The sequence below is a fragment of the Meles meles genome, chromosome 12 (assembly GCF_922984935.1).
Source record: "Meles meles chromosome 12, mMelMel3.1 paternal haplotype, whole genome shotgun sequence".
In the NCBI taxonomy this organism is placed as follows: domain Eukaryota; kingdom Metazoa; phylum Chordata; class Mammalia; order Carnivora; family Mustelidae; genus Meles; species Meles meles.
This window is the reverse complement of record NC_060077.1, coordinates 3,113,672-3,137,028: the sequence shown is the minus strand read 5'-3', so window position 1 is coordinate 3,137,028 and position 23,357 is coordinate 3,113,672. Positions and strand designations below refer to the sequence as shown.

Below are 23,357 nucleotides of genomic sequence, written 5' to 3'. Positions count from 1 at the left end.
GCTAGCATGGGAGGGACGCAAAGGGGGGCAAACTCATCCAAATGAAGTTTGGGACCTTTCAGGCTGGGGACGATTGGAACACCAGGCCTGGTCTGCATGGGGAGTCTGGGTCGTCTGGGGATTTAGTGACGCTCTTCCTTCCCGTCTCCCCGGTCCAGGAGTACCCGCTGGCCGCCCTCGCTGGCAATGCCTGCCACTGTGGGTTCCCCACGACGCGATTCCCCCTCCATGAGAGGGAGGACGAGCAGCTCTGTGCCCAGAAGTGTAGTGCAGAGGAGTTTGAGAGCTGCGGGACTCCCCGCTACTTCATCGTGTACCAGACACAAGTCCAAGGTAAGCCGGGGTTCTCCCCGCGGATGTCCCCCGCCCCCCGTGGCTCTCCAGCGTCTTCCCTCCCAGAGGGCTCCCGGCCAGCCCATCCCAGCCTATCCCGCTCCGACTGTGTAGGCCAGAGTGAGGGGCAAGGGCCGGGCTGGAGAACTTGGCCTGGCTCAGGGATCCCAACGGACAGCAGAGGCAAGGGCTCTAGGCAAGGGGTGTGGAGGTTCCAGAGACCCTCATCTCTGTCCCTCCTACTGAGCCCCCACCTGGGTGGCTCGTCTCCGGTGGTAGAGGCTGTGAGGTTGAGTGTGATGTCATTGGGGCTGGGAGTGGGGGATGCGGGCGACCAACCCAGACCTGCAGCAGGATCCTTTCCGGGCTTCAGTTTCCCCATCTGCAAAATGCAGCTCTAGATGGTTGATCTCCAGGAGCCCTTTCAATTCCAAGTCTGTCCATTATTTATAAAATCTTCTCTTTCTTCATCTTCTGTCATCCTCTCTTTGCTGGAAGGACCTCGGCTTCTTGCCTGGCTCCCCTCCCGACTCTTGGGGCTGCTGGCCCGTAATGGTGGCGGTGCCAGAGTCTGTGTTGAGTTCTGCACGCTTTCTCGCTGAGTCCCCTCGGCTCTCCCGGGAGGTGGGAATAGTCAGTATGGCTGCTTTAACAGGCAGGGAAACTGACGCTGAACCGTTGAGGGCCTGGCCCGAGGTCACGCTGCTTATACAATTTCTAGCTGAAAGCTATTTCCCCAGACTGAGGCATGCTGAAGGGTGGATGGCACATAGGGTTACCCCAGTAACAGGGTTACCCCAGTATCTGAATATGCTGACCACCTACTAAGCACGGGTCCCTTGCCTCAGCTCCCTGAATGATGTAAAGCCCATAGTAAGCCTATAATCAGGACGACATCATCGCTGTTTTCCAGGTGGGAGAAGCAGGACTCCGGGGTTGGGAACCGGCCACAATTGCACTCCATGAGAGTGCTTTGTTTTCATGCCTCAGACTCCAAAGCCCTTGCTAGAAAACTCCGCCCACAGAGCGAAGAATACCCCCTGAAGCCTGGAGATACAATGAAACATGATTGGGCTAGACCTCCTTTTCATCTCTCAGGAACTGGGCTTCTATGTATGGTTGAGCAGGTTGGGCACTGCACAGTCACAAAAGCCAGGCCACGCTCTGCACTCTGGATAGCAGCGCCTCTACCCAGAGGAAGGGGAGGGTGTCTCTTTCTGACGGGCACAAAGTGTCTGAAGAGCCAGTGGCAGCTCCAATAAGAGCTTGTCCCCTGCTTGGTCCGATGGGGATAGGATACTCGTAGTAGCCCCCTGGAGCGCCTTCTGGGGCACTTGAAGTCATGCTAAGAACCCGGTGAGCAATAATCTAGTAAGTGAAGCTCTTCGCTTTGTTCATTAGCCCAGTGAGGAGGGATGAACATGTGTTAGCATTTAGGAAGTGTGGGTGACTCTGTGCAGAACCACGTGGCCCTGGCCTAAGGCAGAGTCATGCACAGATTAATTATTCCGTGACTCTGAATGGCTTTGATGTGGACTAGCAGACATTGGAGCCTTTTCAATAGCAGATAAAGAGCCCCTGATGGATGGCTTTGCACATCCCCTGGGCCATGTCCCCAGGCCATTACTGCTCTCCAGTTTTTCCACGACAGGCTTGCAACCCCTCACACTGGCAAGGTTTGAGAGACCCGTGGTTTCTGAGGTTGCCAAGAGTCTGGTCCGTCATGATTGCCGTTTATTCTGCATGTGCTGTGTGCTAAACCCTGACGTTCCTGCCGGGAACGGGATTCTCCAACACCTACCGCGTGCCAGGTGCTGTCCAAGCCCTTGAGACTGAATTAACTCATTCAGTCCTCGCAAGGACCTAGGTGCCCCTACTATTACTGGTCCACAGCTGTTCGAAAATTCGAAATACTTAGAAATATTCGGAAATATACAAAAGTTCTACAATGACTGTCTTCCAGCTTGGCGCAGAGAGGTTGGGTCGCTGGGCCCGAGTGGCCCAGCTAGGACGGAGCAGAGCTGGGATGCAGACCCAGGTGGCGTCTGAGTCCTGGGCGACCGCAGCTTCTCAGTGTCCATTGAAAATGCTTCCCTCGTATTCTCCATTTCGTCCTGTAAGGAGATTAGTCCCATTTTCCAGGAAGAAATGGGCTTGAGAGGGGAAAAGCCTTATTCACGCTTGGCTGTGACAGCCTTAGCACAAGACGAGGTCTGATTCCAGATCTCCAGCACGTGCCCTGACTTTCGGAGCCGTCTTTTTCAGGGCGGAAATAAACAAATAAACTTTATTTTGCTGTACACAACAGCCTTTACCTCAGAATGGGTCTTGACCTCCCAGGCAGCGTTTGAATGGAGAATGCCGTTTTCTGGAGAAATTGAGGGGCCAGGGTTTTGTTTTCTGTTTTTGATTTTCCTCCCTCCCGACATTTTATGATGGGGAAAAAAATGTCAAACCTCCAGAAAAAAACTGGAATCACACCGTGAACACCCCCGATGCATCCCATAGACTTTTTGTTATACGGACTCGACCTTCCATCTCTCCATTTTGCCATCCTTCGATCCTTCTTATTTTTTTCATGCATTTCAAAACACCCTTGACCCTTGAACGACATGGGGGTTGGGGGTGGTGATGACCTCCTGGTGTGGTTGAAAAATCCACATTTAACTTTTTTTTTTTTTTTAAAGATTTTATTTATTTATTTGACAGAGAGAGATCACAAGCAGGCAGAGAGGCAGGCAGAGAGAGAGGAGGAAGCAGGCTCAGCTGCGGAGCAGAGAGCCCGATGCGGGGCTGGATCCCAGGACCCTGAGATCATGACCTGAGCCGAAGGCAGCGGCTTAATCCACTGAGCCACCCAGGCGCCCCCACATTTAACTTTTTTTTTTAAAAGATTTTATTCATTTATTTGACAGACAGAGATCCCAAGTAGGCAGAGAGGCAGGCAGAGAGAGGGGGAAGCAGGATCCCTGCTGAGCAGAGAGCCCAATGTGGGGCTCGATCCCAGGACCCTGAGATCATGACCTGAGCTGAAGGTAGAGGCTTAACCCACTGAGCCACCCAAGTGCCCCACACATTTAACTTTTTAAAAAAATTTTGTTTATTTTTTTTTTTATTTTTTTTTTTTTTAAAGATTTTATTTATTTATTTGACAGAGAGAGATCATAAGTAGGCAGAGAGGCAGACAGAGAGAGTGAGAGGGAAGCAGGCTCACCGCTGAGCAGAGAGCCCGATGTGGGACTCGATCCCAGGACCCTGAGATCATGACCTGAGCCGAAGGCAGCAGCTTAAACCACTGAGCCACCCAGGCGCCCCAATTTTGTTTATTTTTGAGTAATCTCTGTGCTCAGCGTGAAGCTTGAACTCACAAGCTGGAGATTAAGAGTTGCATTGATTTTCTGACTGAGCCAGCCAGGCACCCCCACATTTAACTTTGGATGCCCCCAAAACTTAGCTAACAGCCTGCTGTTGATCAGAAACCATACCAGTAACACCAGGGTTCAGTTAACCTATATTTTGTAGTTACTTTTGTTATACACTGTATCCAAATAAATAAGCTAGAGAAAAGAGAATATTAGTAAGAAAATCTTAAGGAAAACACATTTATGGTCGTGTACTGGATTTATTAAAAAAAAAAAATTCTGGGGGCACCTGGGTGGCTCAGTGGGTTAAAGCCTCTGCCTTCGGCTTCAGATAAATAAAATCTTTAAAAAAAAAAAAAATCTGTGTGTGGCAGACCTGCACAGTTCAAACCCAGGTCTTTTGAAGGTCAACTCTAAGTTGCGTTGTTCCATGTCCATGTACGTATCGTTAATCATAATTCAATATTTGCTATTTTTGACTTTTTAAAAAAAATTTTGAATTTGGCTAATTGATTTTTTTTTTTTTTAAGATTTTATCTGAAAGAGAGGGTGCGAGCACGCACACAAGCAGGGGGGCAACCAGCAGGCAGAGAGAAAAGCAGGCTCCCTCTGAGCAGAGAGCCCGATGCAGGGCTCTATCCCAGGATCCTGGGATCATGACCTGAGCCGAAGGCAGAGGCTTGACCGGCTGAGCCATCCAGGTTTCCCACTATTGATTTTTTTTTTTAATTTTTATTTATTTATTTGACAGAGAGAGAGATCACAAGTAGGCAGAGAGGCAGGCAGAGAGAGAGGAGGAAGCAGGCTCCCCACTGAGCAGAGAGCCCGATGCGGGGCTCGATCCCAGGACCCTGAGATCATGACCTGAGCCGAAGGCAGTGGCCTAATCCACTGAGCCACCCAGGCGCCCCCCCACTATTGATTTTTTGAAGTAACATTTACCTAGCATGAAATGCTCGGATTTTAAGGGGACCATTCAAAATCAACAGGATAATCCGTACCCCTATCAAAATATAAGTCCTAACCAAGAATTTTACACACCTAGTCTTTTTCTGCGGTGTTTCCAGGAAAACTGTCCCCAGGCACCCACTTGGCATTAACAAAGACCAAAACTGGATTTATTTTTTCTGAAGTCTGCTCTGAACATATTGAACCTGGGGTGGTGGGGGGATGGAGAACTGGGGCCCCCCGACTGGAAGCCACAGCATGAGGAGGTGTGGCTGACCGGTGCTTCTACGGTGGGAGCCCCGTGTTCATACACTTTCCCTCCTGTGACCCTCCCAAGGGCACCACGGTTGTCAGTAGTCCCATTTTATAGGTGAGGAAAGTGAGGCTCAGACCCGTCATTTTCCCCAGGGCACCCAGCAAACAGGTGGCAGAATTGGAATTTCAGTTTAGAAGACATCAGTGTGGCTCCCAGCAAGATCTTGGTAACGGCAGGTCCTGCAGGACAGAAAAGACCACCCTGGGAGGAATTCTGTGAAGGGCAGGACGGGGCATGGTGTCAGGTGCTGCACAGAGCTCCAGGCGGTCACCAGGGCCTCTAGAGGGTCTGGGTCTGTGCATGAGCAGGGCGGGGCCCGGAGGGGAGCTCCTGGGAGCAAGGAGGAGCAGAAAGAGGGTGGAATGGTGAGGGTGGACAGCTCAGCCAGAGGTGGGATGGGAATGGGGTGAGGACAGAGAGGTATTCCTTTAAAGCGATTTTTGTAATGATGGCATGATTTGTTCATGTGTGAATGTGGATGTGATGGAGCCAGCTGGATGAGAGAGAAGGGGGGTGATTGGGGAGGAGGGAGGAGATGGGGACCCAGGCACGGGAGCAGTGATAGCCCTTCTCCCATGGGAGTGGGAGGGAAGGAGGAGCGTGGGGGGAGAGCAGGAGGTCTGGTGGGCTCAGGGGCAGACGAAACATGCCAGGGGGACAGGGCTGTCTGCTGTCCCTTTGTGGTAACTAAGGATCGAGCTCTTTGGTCCCGAGTGAGGAGGCAGGGCTAGAACCCCAATCTAGGATTCTCTCCTCTCCTTCTCCCGCTGCAGAGTCCCCTGTGCTGGGCCTTTCCTGAGCTTCCCCTGCATCTCTAGGGGTCAAAATAAATCAGCACGGTGCCTTCTGTGCTGCAGCGGGAGGTGTTGGGGTTCTGACAACAGGGGCACCCTCAGGGCTCTGTAAAGCCAGAGAATCTAGACATACACATGAGGAGGATGAAGACTAAAAATAAAAAGGAAAAAATCTCCCCTTTGAGCACTTGATCGTATTAATGTATTATATCAATCCTTACAAGATTCCTATAAAGTAAATATTATTATTCCCCGTCTACTCACCCATTCACCGTCCATCCTTCCACACATCCACCTCCCTACACATCTGTCATCCATCCATCCACCCAAGACGCTTTTATTATCCCTACTCTGTGCCAGAGGATATAGAAAGTGCTAGAGAGTCAGCAAAGGGCATTATCAACAAATCGTCCTTCGAGTAACAATGGAGATGAGCGACAAGGAGGGGAAGGACCCCATTCGGGCAGGCTAGCCTGGGCAGGAGGGAAGCCAGGCGGTGCTGATTCGGCAGAGGACAGGGAAATAAACCATCAGCCTGGCAAAAGCGGGGTGGTGGGGGAAGCAAAGTCTCCTGTTGTCCCTGGGGGTGCTGCTGGGTCAGGAAGGAGCAGAGCACAGACAGGAAGTGGAGGGACCCTGGAGGCCAGCAGGTGGGTGGGAGGGATGAACCTGGAAGGAAACATGAGCCTGGCCACACCCGGCTTGGAGGCCAAGGTCAGAACCCTGGACCAGACCCCATGTAGGCAGATGCCTTTGGAGGGTTGTCTTCTAGAGCAAAGGATGGTGGGGGTGGTATGAGAGTGAGTCTCCGTGCTGGGGGGGAAACTGAGGCAGGAGAGCAGACTCTTCCTCCCAGCCAGTGTTCATTCAATTCCTGCTACAGGATCATCCCTCTTCATCCATGGTCTCCTTCGGCCTTCGCGTCAACTCAGTGATGAGGAACCGTTTTTCTCCTTTTAGCCATGGGAAGGGAGGGGGTCCGGGGGGAGTCCCAGCACACGACCTGGGCCGCAGGGCTGGGAAGGGGTCGGGGTGGGACTCACGCCCTGCTCCCTTCCTGTCCAGCTCCATCCGCCTGCCCCTGACCGTGTCCTGCCCTTTGCAGACAACCGCTGCATGGACCGAAAGTTCCTCCCAGCCAAGTCCAAGCAGCTCATCGCTCTGGCCAGCTTCCCTGGTGCCGGCAACACGTGGGCTCGCCACCTCATCGAGCTGGCCACCGGCTTCTACACTGGCAGCTATTACTTCGACGGTTCCCTCTACAACAAAGGTGAGGAGGCCGGAGCGGACCCACGTGGGGGAGGGCAGGGGAAAACCCTTCCTGCGTCCCTACTGTGTGCCACTTGGCTCACCTGGGCATGGTTACTAAGACCTACTGTGCGCTCGGTACCCTGCCTCCTTGTATGCCCCACAAACGTTGCCTGAGCAGCATCTATTCAAAAAGGGACACTTATCAAGCACCTACTATGTGCGTGCTACCTTCTCTTTCTGGCGAGGGCACTGCAACTTGCCTGGAGTGCCAACTCTAGGCAGGTCCCTCCCCACCAATGTCGATGGACCAGCATCTCTGTGCTATATACAGAGGGACAGAACGAGGCTCATTTTGGGAGACATTTACTGAGCACCTACTATGTACCCTGAAGCCAGTGGTATCTTTATTTTCCTTCTGCTCACAGATGTTCACTGAGCGCTGCTGGGCTCCAGAGGCACTTCCTGAGTGTGGTCTCCTGGCAGGCATTTATGGAGCGCCGGCTGTGTGCCATGTGCTTCGTGTAGGTTTAGATGGCCACGGACAGACTTCTATGGCCGCCAGGAGCCATGCCAGGTGCTCCATTTGTAGCCCGGCATAGTAACCCTAGGACATAGGACGTGGTACCATTTCCCAGATGCAAAAACTGAGGCTTAGAGAGAAAATGTAATTTACTCCAAGTCACGCAGATTGTTTTCAACGGGCCGGTGAGGGATTACAGCCTAGGGCATCCCAGTTTCAAAGCCTGCATTCTTACTATTCCCATCATCTGGGCAAGAAGACCCTGGGGGTTCTTACTGGGAAATTGAAAACCGTGGGTGAACAGCTCATTGGAGGTGAGGCCCCCTCCCAGCTCTGGCAGGGGCATCAGGGAAGCAGCTCTATTTGTGAGAGGTTTTGTCTTTATGCGGGGCAGCCTATGGCTGTGGTCTTTGTGTCTGCAAACCAGATGAAGACCCGTTACTGGCTGTGTGACTTTGAGCAAGTTTCTGCACCTCTCTGATCCTGCGTTGTCATGCACGGATCAGAGATCATGGTATGTCCCTGGTGAGGTCATTGTGAGAGTTAAGAAGTTGCTGCGTGTAAAGGGGTTAGCGCAGAGTAAGTATGCCATCAGCGCAGGCTGTGAACACTACAGTCCGGGGGTCAGGCACTGGGAGAGACAGGGACCTCTGTCTGAGGGTGGGAAGAAGGAAGGTCAAGAAGGATGAAAAGGGACGGGTTGAAGGACAGAGCTAACAAGCGGTAAGGTCTGTCTTAGGTCTTACTAAATGTCTTACCGACATTTGGTATTACTGATTTTTTTAGTTTTGGCTTATGTGATCACTTATTGAGCATGAAATGTGTTCGAGGTTCCAAGGTGAGGGTTTTTGATGCTTATATCAGGATCTGAACCCAGGCCTGGCTGTCAACATTATATCCATGCTTTTAACAAACACTTCGTCGTGCTGCCTTTATGGGGGTTGTTGTTGGGAGGAACCCAGAGTCTGGAATATCTCTGGCTTGTCCTAGAGAGTGGCGAGGAGAAGCAGACTCAGGAAGCATCCCATGGCTGGCCCTTGGGCTGGGGCAGGAACCCTATTTATGGAACTGTAGAATTTACAAATATAAGGGTCTTTTAGGATCATCAGTCCAGGATTCAAAGCGGTTTCATCTCCTGTGTCCATTCCGATGAATCCCTGTTTTAGGTTGATGTGTTAAGAAGGATTCTGAGGTTCTCTTCAAGGGCCTTCATCTAGCAGTGGTGCCTGTTGAGGGCGTAGAAGGGGGAATGGTGGGCTACGTGCCTGATAGGACCACCTCTGATCTAACTCAACCTCCTAGCTTCAGACAAAGGGAAACTGTGTCTTAAGACAGAGTCAGGGGATTGACTCTTCAGACCGAACAGTGGTAGTTATCAGGTGTGGGACCTTGAGCAAGATTTCATTATTTCTCCGAGGTTCCGTTTCCTCATTTATAATATGGGGATGTCAACAGCAAATGCACACTGGTTTTGAAAAAAGATGTAAGACGATGTGTATGAGGCTCTGGTGTTAAAATACCATTGGTCAGTCCTGCTAACCCCAAGTGCCTCCCCACATGACCTCTGTAGAGACACATTCAGCTTAAGGAAATCCTCAAACTCTGGGGGGTGGGGCGGGGGGGTTGCCGCCCGCTGGCTGGCTGGTCTGCTGCCCCCTTCGCCTGTCAGGCTCCAGGTAGGACATGGTCTTATAGTTTGGAAACACACCAGCCACGCGCCCACGGCTGTCCTCTCCCTGGATCATCAGTCCCCACCCCCACCCCATCCTAACTCTTCTGCCTGGAAACCTGCTCTCCCCAAGCTGAGATCACACCCCCTTCCAGCACCTCTGGCAGACTCCCGTGTCCTCCTGCCCCATCTTCCTTGTTCCCAGAGCCCTCCTTCATCATGGTCCTTATCGTTACAATATGTTATGTTGCCCTTAGTGATTCTAAGTGTGGTGGGTGTTTATGGAATGTCTGCGTTGGGCCCAGGTCTGGGGTGGGTGCCTTCTATGTTTTGTGATTTAGTCTGGGGCAGGGGTGTGCAAAAGTATACAGGACTCCCCCCAGAGGGGCGGGAGGAGCCCCAGGGAGAAGATGTGGATGGGGGCGGGGGCAGTGATGTGAGGATCAGGGGACTGTGTGATTGGTCAATGACCATTCGGTGGCGTTGGACGGTGGCAGGGGTGAGGGCTGGGGGTGCGATGCAGGAGCGGCAGCCAGGACTGGGTGGGCGAAGCTCTTGAAAGCGTATTATGCAGGGGCCCCCGGCCCGGTGCGGAGTGGGGTATGGAGGGATCTCGGGCCGAGGAGTGGTGTGCTGGGATTTGCGTGTGTGAAATACGCCTCTGGCCGCAGAGCTTGGAGAGGATGTCCAGCTGCGGTGACAGTAGTGGGGACAGGGGACAGTGGGAAGGACAGTAGGAGCCCATTGATTGGAAGTGAGGGGCCTGAGGGATGGGTCTGGTTTCTGTAGGATGAGTTGATGCTCCAGGGACTCTGGCTTTGTGATATTTCAGAGTTTCTGCCCTCATCCCTGCAGCTAACTAGCTGGATAATGGGGGACACCACCCCCCCCCGGCTTGAAACCTCCATCTCCTCCTTTGTAACAAGCTTGTGTTTGGTGGGGGACCCCCCAGGGCCCTCCTAGGTCTATCGGGCTGCTTGGCACTTTCTCTGCAACCTCCTCTTCTCTCCTCCTGGCAACAGCCTACCCCCCTGAGGGGCTGCTGAGTGAAGGAGGGGTGCAGGGGGAGAACATTCTTCCGGAATCCAAGTGTGTGTACCACTTGCGTTCTGCCCCCTCTTGCCCTTACCCAGAGAGGCTGGCCATCTGCAAAACATGATTTTCTCTGTGTGTGTGTCCATCTGTCTCTGTCTCCCTTTCTCCATTTTTGTGTCTCTCTTCTTATTTTGTGTCTGTGTCTGCTTCTCCCCTTCTCCCTCCCCCTCCCTAGGCCCCCTCTCCCCCTCCCCATCTCAGGGACCCCACTGCCTGGAGTGCAGGCTCCAGCTCTCTGGGCTGAGTGAACCCTGAGGCAGGAGGGACTGGAATGACTGCCCAGAGTTCGGCAGGGCCTTTCTCCACTTCTGGGGGCCACACAGATGCAGCAGGGCATGGATGAGGCAGGCTCTTGGGGGCCTTTCCCTCCCCAGTAACAGCAGGGCACACAGAAACGCGGAGCCCTGCCTCCTGCCTTCTCCGTGATGGCTTCTTTAACTGCAGAGTGCACAAGCACATGCCATAGTGGGTGGTGGGGCGGAGAGGAGAATACATAGCTTCTTCTCCAAAGCCTCAACCATTGTCTGGCTCCTCAGAGTCTCTGAGGGTCCCCTGCATGCCTCAGATGAGCTGCTATTATGGTAAACCCTCAACGGAACAGGATTGAAATGCTCCACACAGATGCAATGGAGCTGGGTCCTGCGTCACGGAGGAGTGGAGAGGGGGCCCCCTGGTGGTGGCATTCAGCAATTCCGCTCTGGCCCCCCACTTGCATCCCTGATTGTAATCACCTAGAGGACCCTCCCTGGAGGCTGCTGGAGCAACCATCCCTAGTTCCTCAGGCAGGCAGATCCCATGCGGATTCTTAAAGCCTCCCTCCTAGACACAGAACTCTTCTCTCTGGGAGGCATTGTGCTAAATGGAATTTTCTCCACCTACCTACTTTTGCAGTGCACCTTAGAGACTAACTTCTTAGGAGACCCACATCTGGAGACTACAGCAGGTCTTTCCGATGTGCATAATCTTTGTATCTTGATAAACATGGTGCTAGGTTGACTCCACCGTGTAACAGAGAAATGGAATCTAGGACTCACAATGCACCAAAGCTGATTTTTTAAAATTAACATAAAATGTATTGCTTGCCCCAGGGGTACAGGTCTGTGAATCATCAGTCTTACACAGTTCACAGCACTCAACATAGCACATACCCTACCCAGTGTCCATCACCAAGCCACCCTATCCCTCCCCTCCCACCCCCCAGCAACACTCAGTTTGTTTCCTGAGATTGAGTTTGTCTCCCTCCTGATCCTGTCTTGTTTCATTTTTTAGATCCCTATCCCCCACAACCCCCTACTCTGCCTCTCAAATTCCTCATATCAGAGAGATCATATGACAGTTGTCTTTCTCTGATTAACTTATTACGCTAAGCATAATACCGTCTAGTTCCATCCATGTTGTTGTTGCAAATGGCAAGATTTTGGGGTTTTGATGGCTGCATAGTATTCTGGAGTGTATATATACACATCTACTTTATCCATTCATCTGTTGGTGGTAAGAGCTGATTTAAACTACTGCAACCCCTCTGCCAAGTTTCTAGTTCTTTCTTCTCTGAGAACCTTGTATGTGTCCTTGTGTAATCCCTGCACGTGTTTTTCTCTTGCTGTGCTCGTGCTGAAATGCATTTTGGCAAAGATAAAATGCCATCCTAGATGGGAAATTCCTTGTCTGTGTCATGGGGCACTTTACCGATGGAATGCAGGACTGCATGCCTTGAAATTGGACCCAACTCGTGGGTCAACATCTGTGTCCCAGGTTCTGCTCTCCAACTCCCAGACCCCACTCCTCATTGTCCCATGACATGGGTAGTCCATGGGCCTCCAAGAATGTGAGTGAATATTTCCTTGTGGGCAGGGACCAGTGCTAATTTGCAAGGCTAGGATACTTCCTGTGGTTTCCCTTGGCAAGTCCTAGGATGGACTCTAGCTCAGGATATGATATTCCATTTCTTGTGACCCCAGCGGGGTGTCAGGGGGTGGGTTGTTGTACCTTTTCTGAAACTGGAGTTTTACCTTTTCTGAAACCCGATCTCCAGGAACAGGAATAGGTACCAGGCTGGCCTCATTTTAATCCACCTTAAAAGCCTCGGAAACCTTTGTGCATGGGACGAGGAGAGAAAAGGGGAGGAAGAGTGGCTTCTCAGCCCATCGTGTCCCCCCAAGATTTGTTGCCATTGAGCTACCATTGATTGAACTCCTCCTCTGGGCCTGATTTTCTCAAACAGCCCTGTGAAGAAGAAGCAGCGTGGTTCCATTTTATAGATGAGGAAAGGGAGGCCCAAAGAAATAATAGGGAGTTAGAAACACAGTGGGTATCTTGAAGGCATCATCTGAGAACATTTCTACTTGGCTTTCAAGATGCCATCCAAGTGCTTTCGCTCCCGGGAGAGCAGGAGGCCAAAGAACTCAGTCTCTGGCGTCTAGATGGATTGGGTTTGAATCTTGGCTTCACGTCTCCCTCCCTCGCTCTAAAGCTTGGGCAAATTCTTTGATCTCCCTGTGCCTAGTCGTCGTTATCCGTAAAAATCTCTCCTAGGATCAGTGCAAGCATGGAGTTGCCCAATTACATGAAAGGCTCAGACCAGTGTCCAGCATACCATTGGCGCCAAAGAGACATTCTCCTGCGACCCACAACTTCTGTCAGTTCTTCGGCTTTTGAAAGGAAAATCTGATCTTTTGCTTAAATCCTTTTTCAGGGCTTCCTACTCTTTGTGGTCTTAGTGCTGAACTCTCCATCATGACCGCTACAATCTGATCTGACTTTACAGTCCCCTCTTTTCCCCCTTAGAAGTCATCCATGTGACACATTTCTTCTGACCCACCCCAGGACCTTTGTATCTGCTGTTCCCCCCACACCTTTCCCTTCCTCTCTTGGGCTAGTCATTCCTTCCCATCCTTCCCATGTCAGCTTACACCCCTTTCCCTCCAGGTTGCACCTGTGTCTGTTTCACGAGTCTCTCACCATCTGGGACCAGCAGCCTTGTAGTGCACGTCCTTCTCACAGTAACGGCAGAGCACATAAGACTAAGTGAACATGTGATGCACCTGGAGGCTATGCTAGAAAACCACTTCTGTCCTCATTGCCCTGGCCAAAGAGAGTCATAGGGCCATGCCTGGGGACGTATACTCCACCCAAAGAGGACTCCCTCAGTGCGTCCCTCTCCGGTGCTTCTTGGGGCACCTGGGCACGAAATCCCAGCCACTTCCGGGGTACGGTGGCTCACTGTGGTCAACAAGGTCATGATCTGCATTACCTGACTCCCAAAGACGGCAAGACCCATGACGATTTTTGCAGATTTGATTCCCACCTGCCAGCACAGTGCTGGCACACAGGTACTCGGTAAACATGGGAAGAAACAAGTGAACGCGGCAGGCTTCCTGAGTTGGCCTGGGGGACTGGGCGGGACTCCTGTCCCTGGGCTCACTGCTCTGTGTCTCCCTCCTTTGACTGGGGCAGGGTTCAAAGGCGAGCGGGACCACTGGCGCAGCGGCAGGACCATCTGCATCAAGACGCACGAGAGCGGCCAGAAGGAGATCGAGGCCTTCGATGCCGCCATCCTGCTCATTCGTAACCCCTACAAGGCACTCATGGCAGAGTTCAACCGCAAGTACGGTGGCCACATCGGCTTTGCTGCACACGCACACTGGAAGGGCAAAGGTACTGCGGGGGTGGGGGTAGAGGGCAGGCTGCCGTGCGGGGGTGGGCGGTATAGCCGGTGCTGGGTGCTGCCAGGGATCCGGAAGGGCTCCCCGTGGCCTCCAGCCCACGAGGTGCATCTGCTGGGTCACAGGCAGCCGGCAAGGGTATGGGCTCAAGAGCGAGACTCCCTGGGTTCAAACCCCAGCTCCACCCCCATCTCCCGGCACTTCGGCTTGTCCTGCCTATACAGTGGGGTTAATAACGGTGGGGCTCTAAGAGTTCAACTCTTTAAAAACAGTAATTATGGAGGTGGAGACCCTCATGTAATTGATACGGGGTGGATGGAAGCAGTTTCAAAAGCCCTTTCCTGGGAGAGACCAGAATCCAGCCCATGGTCAGCGGCTGATGGCCAGGAGGTCACTCAAGAGCCCCCTAAGAACTCACAGAGCGTCATTCCCATGAACCACCCCCAACAGCTCTGGGTTGTGAGGCTCAGAAAGGGTAAGTGACTTGTGCCAGGTCACACAGCTGAGGAGTGACGATGTTGACCCCACAGCTGTGAATCTTAATATGATCAGGGTTTGAGATTCACTTTTGGCACTTAGTAGATGACAGCCATGTGGATAAAGATCTTAGTCCAGAGCCGGTGGCCCACGATGATGGTGAGAGCGTTGAAGTCAGACCCAACATGGAGCATCGTGGATATTTTTAAGCCCCCCGGCTCTCAAAATCCCATAGCCAGGGCGTCTCCGGCTCTCAAAATCCCATAGCTGGGGCGTGTGGGTGGCTCAGTCGTTGAGTGTCTGCCTTTGGCTCTGGTCATGATCCCAGGGTCCTGGGATCAAGCCCCACATCGGGCTCCCTGCTCCGCGGGAGGCCTGCTTCTCCCTCTCCCACTCTCCCTGCTTGTGTTCCCTCTTTCACTATCTCTCTGTCAAATAAAATCCTTATTAAAAAAAAAAATCCCATATCCATTATCACCCACATCTCCATCACTGTAAGGAGAGTCTTGAAACCCCATAATTAACCCCGTTTTAGAGATGGAACAAGCCAAGTTCAGAGAGGTGAAGAGGCTTTCCCCAGAGGTAGTGGACCTGGGCTTTGACCCCACACAGTCTTGCTCCTGAACCCAAGCCCTTAACCACTGAGCTATGATAATGGCTGGGACAAAATGTCAATGGAACAGTGGGGTCACTCAGTCTAGTTGGTGCTCCGTGAAGGGGAGCTCCCTCCACCTTAGCCCCCAGGAACCAGGCTGCTTCAGCCTCAGCCTTGAAGGGGTGCTCTCCACTTCCCCCCTCCTAAAACTGCTCCAAAGCACCACCCCCGAGGTGTTAACGCGGCCATCCTGCGGTTAATGGTGTCATTCCTTAAAACCCTTGGGCCTGTCTGGCCAGTGGGGCCCTGGCTTCCCAGTTCGGTCCGGGGGTCCTCTGTCCCTCCCCTTGCTTCATTCCCCCTCTCAGAGGGTGGACGCTTCAGCAGTGACATTTGTTCCACCGTTCCCAGAAGAGGAAGAGGTTTCTGATTCATTTGTGGATGGTTGGAAATGAACACTCAGGGCCAGGCTGAGAAGTCTGCAGGTGCACTTGGCAGAGGCCTGGCTGAGCAGAGACTTTGCCAGCCCAGCTGGAAAGGACCTGGGGGTGACCAAGCCCAGGGGTCCTCAGCCCTTGCCACACAGCAGCCACACCTCCCTGGAGGAGTGGGGGCAGCCCAGTGCCCCGAACACACCGGGACCATTGCTGTAGTGCAACCTGGGCACCGGTGGTTTTTTTTTTTTAAAGCTCCCGTTGCTTCTAGAGTACAGGTAGGACCCCAAACCTCGGATTGACCCTCTATTGATTAACAGGGAAACTGAGGCCCAGAGAGAGGCAGTGACCTGCTAAGGTCATTCAGGCACCCAGGGACAGGAGTAGAATCCAACTGTCTGCCTCCCAGGTTTCCTGCTTCCCCCACAGGGAAGAGAGGGGACTCCATGGGGCAGCTCCCAGCGCTAAGCTCTTTGCATTCATTAGGTCATTTAAACCTAATTCCTGGAGGAGTTAAGAAAGGCTGCTGGTCACCACAGCATTCCATTGCACAGGTGAGAAAACCAGCCCAGGAAGGGAGCAACCACGGTGCTGAGCGAGCTTGACCCCAGGCATTGGCTCCCAAGCTGTCTCTTACCTAGGGGTGACCCTGACTTTGTGATGAGTTCACAGCTTCCCCGGCTGGCTCCTGGTTTCAGGTTCAGGCAGTTCCAGGTCTCAGGAGCCGCAGGGCCTCTCTTTCCTCCCTCGGTGCAGCTGGGAGCTTGCAAACTGGAGGTTAGGGAGGAGTCACGACCTGCTGAAGCAGGAGACTGCAGGGCAAGGGAGAGAGAAGGTTCTAGCACATGCATCTCCTGGCAGGGGGCCTGGGCTCCCCACAGTAGCCTGGGATGGGGAGCCTTCTCCCTGCGTCTCCTCCCAGGCCTGACCCAGGTCTTCAGGGCTCTGGGAGCCTTCCCCCAAAGAACCCTTTTCCTTCTTTGCTCTTGGCTTTCCCATCTGGCCCCCGCAGGCACTTGAGTCTGAGACCCTGGCTTTAGAGTGGCCATGCCAGCCATGCCGGAGCATATAGCCTAGGGGAATGGGTTAGTAGTGCATATCCTCCAGCCCCACATCCTCCCACCCCACAACCCGCTGCGTCAGAAACTCTGAGAGGGGGCCTGGCAATCTGTGTTTTCCCAGTCCCTCCAGACGTTTCTGATACACGCTCCAATTTAAGAACCACCGCCTTAAACCCTTGCTGCTCCCAGTGGGGTCTCCGTAGCAGTGCCTTGACCCCACCTGGAAGAGGGTTTAGAAAAGCCCGGCTCAGCCCTCAGGATCCCTGAATGGGAATCTGCACTTGAACAAGATCCCCCACCCCCCACCCCCCGCCCGAAGCTTCCAGTGCACTTGAAAGTTTGGGCATCACTGCCTGGTATGGGAGGGTTCCCCACCGCCCCAAAGGCAGAGGTCCCCGCTGGGGAGCAGGTCCACCCCTCCCTGCCGGTGCCCGCTTTTCCATGTAGAGCTGGGGCGAGGCTCTTGCAATCCTCCCCGCGCCCCCCATTTTTGGTTCCATAATGTTAATTTTACAGTCTCCCTGGAGTGGGTCCAAAGCAAAGTTTTATGTGATATGATTACACAAGGTGAATTGTCCTGGATCCGTTTAATGAAACAGACTGTGTTTAATGATTCCGCAGGGAATAAGTGCAGTTAAGCTATTAATCAGGCCCCAGTTCCTCCCCCTGGCAAGAGGAGGGAGCTCCGAGGGGCCCTGCCAGTCACTCGTGGGGGACTGTTTCGGCAGAACCGGTGCCCGGGTCAGGACCCATGGTCTGGGGCTCAGGGCTCAGGGTGCCTTTATGACCCACTGGGACGGGGATCCTGTGCTCATCGGGGCTTTTGTTTGTAATTTTTATTCTTTTTAGTGAAGTCGTTCAGGAGCTCCCAGGAAGGAATCTGGGGGGGTGGGCAAGATGAGCAGCTATTGCTGAAGCAGCCTGGGGGGGCTCGAGCCTTGTTCGCGGGAAGCACTGACCCAGCTGATGGGACAGTGACGCCAGGGCGCTTACCTCCAGAATCCTCATACCAGCAGCTGACATTGAGGGGTCCTTGCCCCTCTGCTTCCGTTCTCTCTTGCGTCCAGGATGCAGGTCTTAACACAGTTCTTTCACCGATGGGTAAACCGAGTCTTGAGGAGACCAACCGAGGTCCCCACACTGCCACAGCTAACGGAGAGAGGAAGGGGGTTGTGAACACTGCCGTCTGCCTCCAAAATGGTCTATGCCCAGACCCCAAGCCTTAAACGACCCCCAAAGGAGCACCCAAGGCTGGGGCCGCCCTCTGCAGGCCCCTGACACCCTGCAGATGGGTCTTTCCTCTTCTTTTTGGGGGGAGCTTGTGCAGCAACCCCCTCCCCACCCCCCAGCAAATACCTGAGATGGTTGGTCAGAAGTAGCCCGGCCTAGAAATCTGATCCATGCACTCCAGGGCAACTGAGTCCCACCTTCATCCTGCCGGGCTTCTACGGTGAGAGCAGCAGGTGTCCTGACCCCATAGGGATGTGTGCGCGGGTGGGTGGGGGACTCAGGAGGGGGCAGACGCCAAAAAAAAAAAAAATTACAACAGACTACGTACATGCTCTATGTTCCTCTAATCATTCAGATACATCTGGTCTTAACCCATTACAACAGTGTGGGCCCAATTAGCCAGACACCTTGTAAATCATCTATCGTAAAGATAAAAGATCTCGTCCCCAGCATTCACGAGCCACAGGGTCGGATGGGTTTTGCAAAGAAAGAGGAGCCCTTTATCATGTCACAGTTTGGCAGTGGGAAATTCCAATTTAGTTCAACAGCCATTCGTTGAGCCCTGCTGGGGGTAAGGCAGTGGGAGGGAGTGGGGTGAGGCCGCTGGTGCCTGGGAAAGATTAGGACCCGGCATCAGAGGGGCCTGGGCTGGATGGTGCGGCCTGGCTGTGTGACCCTGGGCAGGTCACTTCCCTTCTCTGAGCCTCCTGTCTCCTCACTGGTGATCCAAGTCAGCAGTAGCCCTTTCCCTTCAGGGTACACTTTAGGATTAAATGAGATTGTAAGTACCCACCACCCAGCAAAGGAGGAGGATTTAGTTGTCAAGAAGCAACTGGGCTCCCCCAGCCCAGCTTGGGAGACTGACAGACCCTTGTTCAAAAAGCAGATCCCTCTGGGGGGTGTAGAGGGGTGTTGCCTCTGTGAGCAGCAGCTGGCTTCCGGGTTTCAGAGCACCTGCCTGTGACTGTCCAGCGGGGGCTCAGAATCCCCTTCTCCCTTCCCGACGTCCTCTGTGACCTCTTCCCTCCTCTGCAGGGACCTCTCATTCTGTCCATTTCCACAGCCCCAGGGCTGACTTACAGCTCTTTGAGATCCTCTCTGGGGTTCCCCAAGCCACCAGCCACATTCTCGTGTAGCCTGTCTTCAAGCCAGACTACCCCAACACACCTTTCCCTGCTCGTGACAGTCCCCCTGCTGCCAGATTACCGCAGCAAGGTAATACACTGAAAACAAAAACAAAAAACCCAAAATAACAACAACAACAAAAACAAACCATGATGAAAAGTCGAACAGTAAGGCAAAGATGGCGAGATCGATAATCTGACTTAAACTATGCCTCCAGCCTGGTCTACTGGACAGAGACACAAAACACGTGGGGTTGTGGAGGGGGCAGTGAAGCCAGAGGCGGCACCAGCCTGGACCGGGGGAGTCCGGGGAGATGATGTCCTCGCTCAGAACAATGACGGGAAGAGAAACGGGCAGCATGTACTGAGCACCTCCTGGGTACAGGGTGCCGTGCTAAAACCCTCGGAGGCTTGTTTGTTTGTTGATGGGCAAGTCACTTTTTTGTTGCTTTAAATTCAGGTTAACACATAGATTATTAATTTCGGGTAGAATTTAGGAGTAATCCGTTGCATATAATAGCCAGTACTGATTCTGCCAAGTGCCTTCCTTAAGGCCCATCGCACAGTTACCCCATCCCCCCGGCCAAACGTCATATGCTTTTATCCACTTCTCTATTCAAAGGCCCTCCTATCCTCCTGTGAGTACAGAACATTACTTAAACAGGACAACTTGATCGTTCAAAGTCCAGACTTCGAAACCAGACTGTTTGGTTTCAAATCCTGGCTCTGCCATTGCATAGCTGTGTGACCTTCAGCAAGTTACTTGACCTCTCTGTGCCTCACTTTTGGGTTCAAGGAAGAGAGCAGTTGCCGTGAGGAATAAGCAAATTACTAGCTACACTAATACAAACGTTAAAAACACAGTAACATGCATTCATGGAGAAGGCTGGGGCGGCCTTGCAGGAAGCACCTACGAGAGGGGTTACTGTTCTCTCCAAAGACAAGGAAAGGCTGAGAACATTCCAGGCAGCAGCAACAGCATGGAGGTGGGAGGGACCGGGCCAGTGTGGGATCTGAAGGAGCGAAGGGCATTGCCGTAACTGCCTTGATCCTGACCCTGGTCCTCGGGGCGCCCCCCGTCTCCACTTTCTCTCACCCGGTCCTGCTTCCTCTCCCCAGAGTGGCCGGAGTTTGTGAGGAACTACGCCCCGTGGTGGGCCACTCACACGCTGGACTGGCTCAAGTTTGGCAAGAAGGTGCTGGTGGTGCACTTTGAGGACCTGAAGCAGGAGCTCTTCGTCCAGCTGGGCCGCATGGTGAGCCTGCTGGGCGTGGCCGTCAGGGAGGACCGGCTGCTGTGCGTGGAGAGCCAGAAGGATGGCAACTTCAAGCGCTCGGGCCTCCGCAAGCTCGAGTATGACCCCTACACGGCCGACATGCAGAAGGTCATCTCGGCCTACATCAAGATGGTGGACGCGGCCCTTAAGGGGAGGAACCTCACGGGCGTCCCCGACGACTACTACCCCAGATGATGCCTGGGCTGGGGAGGGGGGGGTTGGGAATCCCCACCCAGCTGGGGTCTCGAGATTCCCCTCCCTTGGGGAACCTCCCCCCAGCCTGTCCTCTCTTTCTGGTTTGGGGACAATCCCCACGGCGGCTGTTGGCCCTCAGTGGAGTTTCCTGCATGATGAAGGAAGCTCAAGGGAAGAGACCGTGGGGGGCGCTCCCCACCCAACTCCCTGCCCCCCTTGGAGTTGGAGGGGGCTGCTGGTTTGGGGCACTCGAGCCCCATGGACCCTTGCCTGTCTCCGGTGCCCTAGCCCCCAGCGCTCGGGATCCCACCTGTAGGGAGCGAGGGCTCACGGTGTCCCCCAGAAGCAGGTGTCCCACTGCAGAAATCAAAGATGTTGATTCGAGAGTTAAAGGGATGGTCGCGGAAGAAAGTGGCCCCGGGGGCTCTTCCCTTCTGGGCTGAGCGTTCACAGCCCCCCCTTCTCTCCTCCACGCCCCAGGGAAGCAGGGACTCCAACAAGGACCCAGGCCGCTTCTACTGGAAGAAGGGTCTCTGACACTCGGTGGGGGCTGTGGAGGCATTGGTGCCCGCAGGAGGTTAATGGGCACTGCCATGCGGGGGGCGGGGGCAGGCACGAGGAGCCCACCCCCAGGTCCCACGGCTCCGAGAAACCATCTAGTTGCCGGAATGCTGCCCTTCCCCGTTCCCCCCCTCACTGTACCCAGGAGCGGACCTTGGCATCTTTGATCCCACTCCCAGGGGTCCTCAGGTGCCAGCAGTTAACCCCAGGATGGCCACATGCCACAAGCAGAAGCTTGACTAAGACTGACAGTGCCCAGGGCCAGCTCTACCACAGTGGGGCCCAACACAGTGACCCTGTACTGCCCTCTGACCCCTAGCGGGGGGTCCTTTGCTATCCAGGTGAGAGTCTGGAGTGCTCCACATCAGGTGAGGACCTTGACCCACACAGATCCCCCACTACCTTCCCAGATCACCGACCACCCCTTGGTCCTCGTCCCGTGGGGCCAGCTTCCCTGGAAATGATTCTTTAAGGAAGAGGATGGTTCTTTCGTTTCCATAGAAACACACCTCCCTTGGTGGTAAGACATCAAACCAAAGGATTCTCCAGGACCTGGGTCGCTAACCATCCGTCTCAGAAAGCACGGATTCAGGACCCCATCTGTAACACCTCGGATCCCAGTGGCTTCACGTCCTGCCCACACCTGCACCGTCCCCTACCATGTAGACGCAAAAGCCATAGGTCCCAGAGCTTTGCTCTTCCGTCTGGAGCAGCCCCCCAGTCAGCCCCTCTGAAGGCTTGGGGTGCAGGTAATGCTCATTCCCAAATACCCAAGAGAAGGTGACTGTAAAGAGATCTATTTTTTTAAGAGGAATTTAACTACTACGTTCTGCCCCTTGGCACCTGGCCACACAAAGAGAAGCAGGGCTTAGTGACTGGGCCTGTGGTTCTCCTCCCCGACCCCCTCCTCTGTGAGATTTGCCCCTCGCCCCGGCTCAGGGCCCAGCCAGGGAGCCCGGAATGTATTTTGTACCGTGTTTCTCCCCCCCACCCCGACCCCAGGCTAGTTTCTAGTCTTCTGAGAAGCAGTAGACGGCATGGCCTCCCCTCCCACGGGGACATCCGCTCTCTCTGGGAGACTCGGGGTCTGAGACCTGGGCCCGTTCTGCTGGCGGTCGCCTCAGGCCGCAGGCCTCTGTCTGAAGATTCCTCAGGTCAACACCGTCATTAAAAGCGAGTTTTGTTGCTGATTCTACCAGGTGGTACAGTGTTGTGTAAGGCGAGTTCACAAACGGGTTTTTCCTCTTTGGTTCTGGGGCAGGTAGTTGTGTCTGTGCTTGGGAAGTCGGGGGTGTGCGGTGTGTGTATGTGTGTAAAATTGTGTTCACCTGCCCTTCTGAGTCCCCCACGTTCATGTGGCAACCACCCCACTTCTGTTTGCGTCAGCTCCCAGGTGTAGACAGGGGAACGGCCCGGAGTGCCTAAGCCCCCTGCCAGAGAAGGAGGGGAGTGTCTCCTGCCTCTGCCCTTGGTCCTTGGGAAGTGTGCATATGTGGGGAGGGGGGGGAGCGTGTGGGTCCGGAAGAGGTTGTCTAGGAGGGATGTCCCTTCTGTGTGCGAGCGACAGAGTGTGTCCTGAGTGTGCGGTGCTGTGCACCTGTGCACGCACAGGGACACCCGTGAGCATGTGAGGGGGTGGAGCAGGCGGCTTCTGGGAGGGACAAGGGTTTACATACAGCCTTGTGGACGGAGATGGGGAAGGAGGTCGGAAGCAGAGCTGGGGCAGGCAGAGGAGGGGCAGGGAGAGACTCCCCCACCCCCGCATGGGGGGTGCTCAGGAGGAGGGGGGAGGAGGCCTTTTCCCCCCAGCCCTGGGAGCTCCAGGAGGGGGAAAGTGTGAGGTTGCTCCAGGACCAAGGGCAGGGTCTTTCTCTTCTGGGGCTTTAGAAAGCCTCCTCCAGGGACTCACCAGCCCCAGGCTACACCCATCAGCCAACTCTGACCTGTTCACAGACTGAGCCTCAATCCTAGAGTCTTGATCTCGGGTGACCACGGAGTCCCAATTCTGAACATCTACTGATCGACGATCCCGGTCTCATACTGATGCCCAATTCCAGCCACACATCAAACCTTGGCCCTTCCCATACTGAGTCCTGACCTAGGTCATTGGCGGCACTCCAACCTGGATCACAGGCTAAACCCTGACTTGCCCCCAAACCTGGGCCGAGGGTGTGTCTGGACTGAGCCTGAATCCGCCACAACTGATTCTGGCTGGAGACTGAGCCCCGCTCCTGGCCCTGGAGGAGTCTTTCTCTTGGTCCCCTTGGGCCCTCACCCAACCACAGGTGGAACCTTGACTCTGGTCCCAAATTGAGCGCTGAAGCCCTGTGCCAATTTCTTTGACCTTGTCTATGATCTCTTCCTCTCTGACCAGAAGTGATTATCCAGCCCCACGCTCCCCTAGACGCTCCTCCCCAGATCTCACAGATCCTGTGCCGTGTCCTTCCCACCAA

At 54.0% G+C, this 23,357-nt stretch overlaps 1 protein-coding gene across 2 annotated transcripts in view; it reads left to right on the top strand.

The window, feature by feature from the left end:
* The window catches only part of WSCD2 (WSC domain containing 2), a 117,649-nt gene extending 95,550 nt beyond the window's left edge, over positions 1–22,099 (top strand). For both annotated transcript variants that reach the window (XM_046025926.1, XM_046025927.1), the window contains exons 6-9: positions 159–333; positions 6,859–7,023; positions 13,742–13,942; positions 19,991–22,099. In XM_046025926.1, coding sequence (XP_045881882.1) covers positions 159–333; positions 6,859–7,023; positions 13,742–13,942; positions 19,991–20,343 — 894 coding nt within the window. In that variant the 3' untranslated portion in view covers positions 20,344–22,099. The remainder of the gene's footprint in view (positions 1–158; positions 334–6,858; positions 7,024–13,741; positions 13,943–19,990) is intronic.
* The last annotated feature ends 1,258 nt before the right edge of the window (positions 22,100–23,357 follow it).